The sequence below is a fragment of the Oncorhynchus clarkii genome, chromosome 7, assembly GCF_045791955.1.
Source record: "Oncorhynchus clarkii lewisi isolate Uvic-CL-2024 chromosome 7, UVic_Ocla_1.0, whole genome shotgun sequence".
In the NCBI taxonomy this organism is placed as follows: Eukaryota; Metazoa; Chordata; class Actinopteri; order Salmoniformes; family Salmonidae; genus Oncorhynchus; species Oncorhynchus clarkii.
The window spans coordinates 55,393,942-55,405,312 of record NC_092153.1 but is presented as its reverse complement, the minus strand read 5'-3'; the positions used below and the strand labels follow the sequence as shown (position 1 = coordinate 55,405,312).

Below are 11,371 nucleotides of genomic sequence, written 5' to 3'. Positions count from 1 at the left end.
CCTCACCTTCAAATACTGACATTGAAAAGCTATACTGTTGATGTAGTCTAAAACCTGATGTATATTTTTCTGTTTCAAATTCTTTGCATTTAACATCAGATAGTTGTTTGGAAATTCTGATACTGGCGAGGAGGGTATTACTCTGCACTATTTTTCAAACAGTAGAACCAAATTTATACCTGACTGTCTTCTGTGCAATTAAGCTTACTATTTAGTGCCAGTGTCAGCACCCCAAGCCCTCCTCAGTGGAAAATAAAATAATTACAAATGCATAGCCTTCTATAGACACTCATGTAACTAACTACATGCTGGCAGGCCGCGCATATTTCCCAAAAGAAAGTTACATTGTGGTCATTTCGAACACAAATTCGGGCAACTTGCATCCACACTGAGGGCCTCTTTTTGTTTTCTTAGCAGTGCATTCTCAACCTATCTTTGAAAGGGGGGAGGGTAAATGGGTTGAACCACTGGGTTTGATGAGCAACTTAAACATCCAACCAAAAAGTAAATTATCATTCAAACTGCCCAATGGAAGCTTTGGAGTGTTGATGCTCTCCTCTCAGCGGCGACGATGGGCGGTCTTTTATGCCAAGGGCCACTATGTTAGGTTGCGCATAGGCTGCAGTTTCAGTTTGTTTTATTCACCATTTTGAGTAGCTGAAGGTAAAAAATTAAACTAAAATCGCGTTTGGAAGACAAATCGTTGCCTTAGATTTAGTTTTACGCTGTAGCCGGGGCGTTGGAGTTGGAAGGTCTCGTTGCGCCCTTAGGAGTTGCAGAGCGGGACGATTTTGTTTTTATTTTTCTAGATTTCCTTTCCCCTTTCTTACATTCTTAACCTCTACAGTATTTCTGCAAAATGTCAAGACCAGTGAGGTAGGTTTTTCCTAATATGTCCTCCGCTGAGGCTGCACGGTGTGCACGTTGCCTTTCGCAGGCAACACGCACGTCGCTACCATGTTGTGCATTTTAGTCACCGTTGCGTTTATTTGATTAAACATTTATGTAAATGTTTTTTTCTCTTGTCGTGCACGCACTTGATAGCATGATTCCTTACTATGTGGAATGTTCGCCATGGTTAGGTTGAAATGTCTGTATTGCGCGTACCTTGGCGTGTGTGCGTGCATCTGGTGCAAATCATGCCTAAAAAACGATCCAACGCGAACATCATTTGGTGCACTAACCATATGTTTTGTCTGATTTACCATTGTTTTATATGTCCCTGGACTGGCATGGCCTGGTATTTTGCGTGAAAGGGGAAGGAGACAGACTGGGGAATATGGCTACCCATTCATCCACGGGAGACTCTGAAAAGCTAATAAAAACCAGGGCTAGAGGTAGACATCAGCTCATGGGATGTGCTATTGTTAGCGCGCAGCCTTGCGACGTCTGCACTAACTCCATTTAAAATGCAATTGTCGTATATTTTGATAGTCTTTATTACTAGGGAACAATTACATTTAAAAAGGCCGAAGACAGCCCTGTTGGTTTTCAGTGAAAACGCGGTAGGAGAAGGGGAGAGCGGAGGAACTACATTTTCACTGATGGCAGTAAATGAACACTGGAAGTGTGTCAGAGGGGGCGGAGTGGCTTTAGAAGTCACCACACCCCCCATGCCTAGCTCTTCACTGCCTGAAAAGACCGAAAGGGTCGCATTTGAGCGAAGAAAAAAATTCGTCTTTGTATCTCAAGAAAACCACCAACAAATGGACGATACTTGTTGATACAATGTAGCATGCTATCGGAAACGAAGCACGCGCCAGCCGAATGTTGCAACACTGTAACCGCAAAGAGCCGATTTAACTCAACGGTTTATGCTGATTTGTGCGGCGACTAGTGTGGACGGCAGAGGTCACATAAAATTACGTTTTAATATATATAAAATACATATTTCAGGCCCCAATTACACTGAACAATGTCGTGTGTAACTGCGGGCTATTTTGGGTGCTGAAATCAGTCGTTTGTACATTTGTGACACCGGACCAGTCTGCCCACACTAGTCGCCGCTCAATTCAGTCGTAAATCGTGGAGTTTATTTGGCTTTCACAAACAATGAAACCGATATTGTGCCCACTGATATGCAAAAAAAAAAAGTAGCAATGTGGCGTCGCAGGTAACCCAGGCTCTATTCCTTCCAGGTAATTCGCGGGTCCCAGTCCCTCGATATTTTGTCTCATTACGGTCACTGTTCTAGTGGTGGTCAGCTTTCTGTCTGTCTGTTGCAAGGTGGCGACAGGGCCTGGCCTTGCAATCTAACCGCTTGTAAAATTACTTATTGCCCTGAGTACTCTTCCTAGCTCCCGTTAGCTAATTTAACCATGTGTGGGACTGTTAGCCTATACTACTACAATAAGGGTGCTTCCAGTCACTATTGTGTGTTGGGAGGTCAGGGTGGCAGCAAAATATTAAGCATGGCCTGTGGTCAGCAGTGTGTCACCTGAAGTGCAGATGCAAAACTTTGGTTTTAGAAGTGGGGGGTATAATCTGACAGGGGTCCTCCCTCAGAATGTTCTTGGGCATCTAAGACCATCTATGACCATTTTGCAGTCACTTTAATTGTAATTAAGCGTATAATATGTTTCTGAACACTTCAACATGAATGTGGATTCTACCATGATTACAGATAATCCTGAATGAATCATGAATAATGATGAGTGAGAAAGTTATAGATGTGGGCTCCTGAGTGGTGCACTGCATCTCAGTGCAAGAGGTGTTACTACAGTCCCTGGTTCGAAGCCAGGCTGTCACATCTGGCCATGATTGGGATTCCCATAGGGTGGTGCACAATTGGCCTAGCGCTGTCTGGGGTAGGCCGTTATTGTAAATAAGAATTTGTTCTTAACTGACTTGCCTAGTTAAATAAAGGTTACATTTATTTATTTTTAATAACTCCTGTAGAGCTGTTTTTCTCACCATCACAATAACAGGGGAGGTTAGAATTTGAAGGGGTATGATATTTGTGCATCTAACTTTCTCACTAATTATCATTCAGGATTATCAGGTAATCATGGTAGCATCCACATTCATGTAGAAGTGTTTAGGAACATTCTATTCTTATTTACAATAGACATGACTCCAAAATGACTACATTATTTACCATTCATTTCAATTGGGCACAAAATAATCTGAAACAACCAAAAACAAACAGCAAATGCATCCAACAAATGTGTAGAGTCTCAAGCTTGATGTAGTCATTGTGTGCTATGAATGTGGGACCAAATACTTTTTACTACTTTTAATACACATACAAGTGAATTTGGCCGAATACTTTTGGTCCCTTAAAATGGGTGGGGACTATGTACAACAAGTGCTCTAATTTCTAAAGGGTCTCCCAATACAGATGAAAATACCCCCTCAAATTAAAGCGAACAGTCTGCACTTAAATGTCATTGTTTGATTTCAAATCCAGACTTGGGAGTATAGAGCCAAAAGAAGAAAAAATTATTAGCTGTCCCAATAATTGAGGGTACTGGGTGGCGCACAATTTGCCCAGCGTTGTCAGGGTTTAGCCGGGGTAGGCCGTCATTGTACATAAGAATTTGTTCTTAACTGACTTGCCTAGTTAAATGGAAATGTAACCTGCAAAAGTTTGCCTCGGCGCAGTTTGACTGGTTGCCTGACCCTGCTGTTTCTAATTAAACCTCACACTGCTCTGTCAAATGTCAGAATGTCGGTCTTCAATCATTTGGCTGCAGGTTTCATCGTTTGATTCAGGTCTAGTGTGATTGAAGCAAAAATAATAGCTAAAGTTAGTGAGCTAGCTCGCTAACATTAGCCAACTTTTGGCTAGCTCTAATGGTACACCAGCTGGTGAAAACTAGCCAAGTTAATTTACTTCTGTTGAAACAGGACAAATCAAGGGCTACAAAACATTTCCATGCACACAACAGCTGTTAGCTGCTAGCTATCTGTCAGGTAGCAGTATCTAAAGCTGAAGCTGGTTGTGGTAGCTACTAGCTAGTAAACTAGTTAATTCACTTCAGACAGAACATCAGTCGAGAGGCATTGAAACATGTAACACATTAGCTAATGTTACATGTCAGTTACACTACTAACTCAGCACTGGAAAAAAATATTGTTTTCCTGTTATGTCAAACAGCAGTTACCTTGCCAGCTACATCAGTCAAATAAAAGTAGCCAGTTTTTGTTCTGCTTGCTTTTACAAGTCAGAGAACACGCACAGACAACAGCTGCCATTCACACATTCTGTGGTGTCCATCTTAAATCCAGGCAGCTCATACTGCCAAACAGCCTATCCGACCACTCTTAAGGCACAGATGTCACTTTTTGTATCACAGTGCAATGATAAAACTGTGGGGGGGCAGCAAACATTTAATTTCAGTGTGCGTGCGTGCGTTCAACCATTCCACTCATCCACATTCCCAAACGAGCCCTTGAAACTGGAGAAGTGGGACACCAGTTTACTAAAACTCCCTGTCTGTGTGAGGGAGCTTGATTATTAAAACGCATGCAACACATGCTGCTGATACATGGTTGACCGCTGAGTGTGGTAGAATAGAGGGAGCTGAGATTTGATAACCCTGTTGCTCCTGAAATCTTTGGCTGCATTCTGACACATATTATCCTCTTACTGGAGATAAGAACCATATAGAGTTGGGCATTTTATATGAACCGGATGGGGTTCATAGTGTTTTATGTTTGTCTAATCTCTCATCTGAAGACTTCTGTTCGTTTCTAGGGCCAATGCCGATCACACAATCAGTGGGCTAGCATGGTTTTGAGTCACCACCACAAGATATTATCAGGCCAATATTCCAGCTAGCAGGGTATTGTTCAGAGCAGCATGATTTTGTGAAAAGCGTATTTGTGAATTAGTAGAACTAGGTAGGCCTACATAGCTAACATTATATAATTGGGCCCATCTGGACTCACATAAAGCATTGGACATTCAAAAGACATGTATCTTTAATCTACCCTGTGTGTTGAGATTGGTGCAGATTAATAGCCACATTAGACTATTAATTTGTACCCTTTAGCCTTATTGTGTCCTCTGTGAGGAGAGGGCTGAGTAAGATGACTGGGTCACTCTGACAGCATGTAACCTGTACGGTAGTGAACGGCTGTGATGATGATTATTTCTGCATGTTTTGTCCTACAACGACAGTCTTCCTAACTGACTAGAAACAGGAAAGGGAATTTCTGATTGGCTGTTTGTTTACTTCACAGGAACAAGAAGGTGGTGAATTACTCCCAATTCCAAGAGTCTGATGATGCAGGTGGGAGGGCAAGAGTGTGTGTGTGTGTGTGTGTGCAACTGCAACCCCTCTCCCCTGTAGCTAAACTGTGAGTGTGTAACCCCCTTTCCCTTCCCTTGTAGATGAGGAGTATGGGAGGAACTCAGACAAGCCTAAGAAGCCTCGTGCGGCTCCTCGTGAGGTGAAGCGCAAGCGTTCAAAGAACTCTCAGGAGGACAGGTAAGTCCAGAGAACAGCAGCACAAGGCTGAATCCTAACTCACACTTCAGTGAACATCTCACGTTGTCGTCAAGCATTATTTCAAAATACGAGTTGAGGGCTCAACTCAAGATTAAGCGGTTCTATAATATCCGGCCTTGATGTGTAGAGGAACTGTATCTGCCTCCTTTGGTGCTTGTTGCTCAGTTGTTGTTTTTGGTTTCAGTGAGGATTCTGATGAAAAACTCTCAAAATCCCAAAATGATTCAGCAGGTAAGCCATTCTGGGTGATTAACAATATTATATTTGTTAAATCTTCATTTCTGATAAATGTATGATGCTAAGGTTATAGGGGTTTGGGTCTAGCTCGGTGTGTGGGCTATTGAAAGGGGACTAGGGATAGGAGATGTTTTGGGACCGTGCTAGTGGTGAATGTTTCTGTTTTGGTGCAGATGACTTTGGCAGTGATGAAGGCAACGACTTTGGAGAGGAGGATGACGAGGATGGAGGGAGTGACTTTGAAGCTAAACGAGGGAAAAAGGGAAAAACAGCCAAGGTGGCAAAGCCCACTAAGAGGACACCCAAGAGAAAACGACCTGCAGGTAAGACTCATGCACTGAGGTGTGTGTGTGTGTACCAGTTATAATGACTGTGTTATAACCTGACTACGTCTTTCTGTGTGTAGATGACAGTGATGAGGAGGTGAGTCGTAAGGTGCGTACGGTGCGCCAGGCTGCCACCAAGGCCGTGTCCAAACAGAGAGAGATCCTGCTGGGAGACGGGGGCAGCGAGGACGAGGAACGTGAAGACAAAGAGGAGGCCTTCCCAGACCGTAAGTCAACCACTCAAAACGGACCCACCTGGACCATAAGTCAACCACTCTACACTATAGTCCTACTGACACAACCACAAAAATGTACACTGAAACTTTAAGTTATCCACACAGCACTGAGCAGGCCTACATGGATCGTAAGTCAACCACTCAGTATTACATTGAGCGTATATCAACCACAGTGCTTTACAAACTATAAATAAACCACATGAATGACTTTCATGGAGCGTAAATTAAACCAATATGGAAAGTGACATTTGTCAGGTGAAATTACCAATAATCACTAGCTCGTCCCCCTCTCCTCTAGCTGATGAGTCGGGCAGTGATGAAGACTTCATGGTTGAGGATGATGATGATAGTGACTACGGCCGCTCCAAGAGCAAGAGGAGCAGCAAGAAGGTGATCAGACGGAGCAGGCCGGAGAGGAAGGAGAAGAAATCCCCCAAACCAAGACTAAAGGCCACCGGTAGGACTGCTCACTATGAATCAATCACCCATATCCTTCAGAACTAAAAGCATAGGTTGTTGTACAGGCTGTTTTTCGATAAAGTTTTTGTATTCTCCCAGCCTCAAAACATAATTGAATGAATGTGTATCCCTAACTGTGTGTGTGCGCCTCTCCTCTCCCAGTGACCCCCAGCCCAATGAAAGGAAAGGGTAAAGGTCGCTCAAGCACCGCCAAGGCCCCGGAGAAGAGCTCGCCCAAAGAGGAGGAAGAGGAGGAGCCAGAGAGCCCTCTGGAAGAGGAGGAAGAAGAAGAAGAGGAGGAGGAGGTGGTGGTGAAGAAAGACTCCTCCCCCGCTCCCAAGAAAACTAAGGAGGTACCTGGGAAGGAGAAGAAGGAAAAGGAAGACGCAGAGGAGGAGGAGGAGGAAGAAGAGGACGGTTCGGAAGAGGACGCGCCCTCTGGGGAAGACTAGCCCCACAGAAGTTCCACCTCTCTCCCCTTCCACATCCTTCTCTCTTAACCTTACGTTTTTTGTTTTGTTTCTCTTGGTTTAGAGGGTTTTATTTTGGTTTCCGTGGTGGCCTGGCTCAATGGTTTGAACCTCGTGGTGTTGTTGTTTAGTGTTAGTTTTTATCTTCCCCTAATGAATGAATGACTGACTGACTGAGGACAATGTCTGTGCATGAGAACATGTATACCACCATATGGCTGTGAGGGATGGAAGGAAAGAACATGTGAGATTTGACTCTCTGTCCCATCCACCCCATCACTGTCCACTCTGCTCAGCTACACCTCCACTGGCTCACCTTTCCTCGCATTTCTCATCTCCTTCTCTGCAGTGACTGCATTAGTCTTTCCTATACAAGTCTGTGAATATCAGAAAACAGTTTATTTCGGCTTTGTTAGTTTGCCTTTCTGAGAGCTCAGTGCTAGTATGGATCCGTCCTCGACAGTCGCTTGGTGTGTAGAGTCATTAGTTTTCTCTCTGCAGGTGTGTGTGTGCAAGTGGGCCTTCTATAAAAAAAATACACTTTCTACAGCCATTTTCTTTCTACTCCTGTCTCCGTCCCCTCTCCTCCTCAAGTAATCTCTGGTCTGACATGACTGGATAGGTGCAAGCAATGTAGTATAACCCTTGCTTTTGCCTATCCAGTAGTGTTAGATCAGGGATTACTAACTGAGCCCTGGGTTTGTTCAGTCAGTCTGGGTTAGGGTCTCCCTCTCCATCCTGGTTTGTCAGTGGACTGCTGGTGTTCAATCAAAGCACTTTATTCACTGTGCAACACTACCCATTGGTTCAGTCGGAACCCACCGCTGACGAATCAGAGAGGGCCACACTGGAGACTCTTGAGGGAGGATAGATATGATGTCTGTGTTTCCTGTCTATTTCCTTGTATCTAGATTGCCCTCACTGAGGTACTAGGCCAACTAACCCCATAGCACTGTGTAGACAGACACTGTGCTTTTGAAACTCTCTCAAACACAACACGTTTTAGCGGGAAGGTTTTATGGTTGTTATTTTAATGTTAATTTAGTTGAATTAATGCTCTGTTGTATTTCCCCCTACTCTGAGGTTATGCCCTGGTCCTGTGTCAAGGACCGTCAGTTTAACACATACACAAAGCTTGTTTTGTTATTGAATATGTAACGGTTCAGTAATGTGCTAGAATGAACAGAGTTGAAGATCACTGCTTTGCAGTAGCAGTGTGTTATTGTGCTTTAGACAGAGTGAGTGCTATGAGCTGTAAATGGTTAATGATGTGGTGATTGAGGGGGTCATGGAAGCAGGTCCTGGATCAGCCCTCAGAGAACCTCTTCTTCATGTGTCTTTACCGTGTGCTGGTATTACTACAGTGCAAGGGTGTGATGGAGCACACGCTTAAGGGGTTTGGTGTTTCCTCACCCTATGCCCCCTACCTTTGGTTTGTGGTTCAGAGATGTTAGATGCTTTGAATGCCTCTGCTGGGCATGATACATACACACAGAACATCCTCTCTAGTTCAACCCTTTGTGCCAGGCATCCCGAAGCTTTTTTAAATTGAATTGAGAGTGGGGGTTTTTTGAGTCCCCAAATTGATTTTTTTTTTTTTTTTTTGAGTTTGCTCTACTTCTCTATTCAGATTTTTTTGTAATGTTTGTTTTTTAAGAAAAGAAATAAAATGTATCTTGATTTTAAAGAAAAGTTGACCCTATCCATCTGTTTTTCTGCTGTGTTATAACTGTCTGGGAGAGCAGACCCAGCAATCCCTCCTTTCTGTTCCACTCACTTCCTTTCTCTCATTCTATTCTCATCTCCTGCTCCTTCACTCAGTTCATACTCACTCCCTCTTTCACAGAAGCTTGATGCCAGCTAATGTTTTGCTCCACACCTCTGCTCTCCTCCACAACCAAGAAACACTAGCTGTATTTCCCCTACTCTGCCCTGCAGAGATCTGATATGACTGGATAGGTGACAACAATATGAAGGAATATAGGTCAAACCACTGCTTATGCCTTCCTTGTTGTTTCTGATCTGCAAATGGTGCAGAGGTGAGAGACAGCATGAAATGAGTGCTGTTTTTCAACTCCTCCCTGGGTTGAAAAACTTTTGAGCCAAACCTATGGTATCAAAAAGTGTTCTTGGTCTATATGGATTCATTATTGTTTTAGCTGAGAATGAACTCTACCAGTTATTAAAACGAGTTTGGATGCTTAAAGATTGAATCTGTTTCTTCTTGCCTTATTTTCCCTTGGTCCTGCTGAACTAGAGGAGGCACTGTATGGTGTGATACATGTGGATTGGAGGGGATTTTATTGTGTTTAGGGTGAATACTAAACCAATCCCTAGCCCCCTAATCCTCAGACAATCCTGTAGATCTGAAATGATTCCACCCAGTCTGCAGTACTGCCTAGGGCATTAGGGGTCACTTTGAACTTCAGCAAATGACTGCTCTGCCTCTGATGATGACCAACCGAAGCCATAGATCTGACATAGAAAAAGATGATGGAGGGGGGGGGGGGTGTCTGACATGTAATCAAATAAAAGACCTAGCTGACCAAGATCGACGCTTTCATACCAGGGGAGGACTGTATGTATATATTTTGTTAGCCTATCCTTCAGGCCCAATGATGTGTTCTGACCAATACCAAATCACTCAAGACCCCAAGACTGCAAACACATGCCCTAGAAGCTGTTTGAGCAGACCCAAACTGACCCTGGTTCTGGTGCACTTTCACTGTTACCCTCCTGACTGCAGTGGATACGTTTATTTGCCTAATTCCAAACTGACCCCTAGCCCTTTGACCATATTGAGAATACCTATTCAATCCTTTTCTACACAAAGGCCTTGGGGTTAGGAGTTCATTTAGTGTGGTCATCTTAGTATAGGGCTTCTATCATATTCCTGAATGTCACTGAATGCTTGTACTGTATGGGGTTTCTGTGTTCAGGCAGCAGGGGCTCCAACACAGGAATATGAGATCCATACTGCTGGGCTTTTTTATGCTCTAACCGAATGACTGTCACTGGTGTCCCAGGTCTGAATCAGGCCCTTAGTAGAGGGGAAAGATGAAAACAAGCAGTGCTCTGGACCTCCAGGCCTAGATTTGAATCCCCCTGTTTAACATGAAGACATAACCATGATAAATCATGGATTTGCTCTTACTTTCCTATGCTTTCTTCAGTATCCCTGCATTTCTATTGCTTTTCATTAATATTTTCTATTTAGCTTACATTTACATTGCTAGTACAATTTAAGCAAAATTGTGATTCTTACAGGTGATAGCGCCGATAAGCTTTTGTCAGTGGTGTGGAAAGGGAACGTTGAACTGTTGAATCTTTTGCATGTTGTGGAAAAGTGAGCAGTGATGATGATGAAGAAAACAATATTGTGGTCTTACAAAATATTAATGACAACAATGATGTTGAAGATGTTTTGGTTTCCCGGCTTCTAATAAAGGCAACCTACTTTTTATATGGATTTAACTAGTTGTTTTCTGATGTCGACCTCTGTGTTTTATGTGTGAGTGATGTGGGGCTCATAGAGTCATAATACCCACAAAACCTAGCGGTCAAACAAGGAAATGGTTCCAATCATTTTTCCCATAGGGGATTTTAGAAATACAGTGCCTTGCGAAAGTATTCGGCCCCCTTGAACTTTGCGACCTTTTGCCACATTTCAGGCTTCAAACATAAAGATATAAAACTGTATTTTTTTGTGAAGAATCAACAACAAGTGGGACACAATCATGAAGTGGAACGACATTTATTGGATATTTCAAACTTTTTTAACAAATCAAAAACTGAAAAATTGGGCGTGCAAAATTATTCAGCCCCCTTAAGTTAATACTTTGTAGCGCCGCCTTTTGCTGCGATTACAGCTGTAAGTCGCTTGGGGTATGTCTCTATCAGTTTTGCACATCGAGAGACTGACATTTTTTCCCATTCCTCCTTGCAAAACAGCTCGAGCTCAGTGAGGTTGGATGGAGAGCATTTGTTAACAGCAGTTTTCAGTTCTTTCCACAGATTCTCGATTGGATTCAGGTCTGGACTTTGACTTGGCCATTCTAACACCTGGATATGTTTATTTTTGAACCATTCCATTGTAGATTTTGCTTTATGTTTTGGATCATTGTCTTGTTGGAAGACAAATCTCCTTCCCAGTCTCAGGTCTTTTGCAGACCATCAGGTTTTCTTCC

General features: G+C 43.2%; 1 protein-coding gene across 1 annotated transcript; it reads left to right on the top strand.

The window, feature by feature from the left end:
* Window positions 1–518: 518 nt before the first annotated feature.
* Window positions 519–10,647, top strand: LOC139413484 (nuclear ubiquitous casein and cyclin-dependent kinase substrate 1-like). Its single transcript, XM_071160943.1, has 8 exons — window positions 519–876; window positions 5,188–5,237; window positions 5,339–5,435; window positions 5,641–5,687; window positions 5,867–6,016; window positions 6,100–6,246; window positions 6,554–6,712; window positions 6,877–10,647. Exons 1-8 carry the CDS (start codon window positions 860–862, stop codon window positions 7,164–7,166), a joined length of 957 nt encoding a protein of 318 aa, XP_071017044.1. The 5' UTR covers window positions 519–859; the 3' UTR covers window positions 7,167–10,647.
* Window positions 10,648–11,371: the final 724 nt, after the last annotated feature.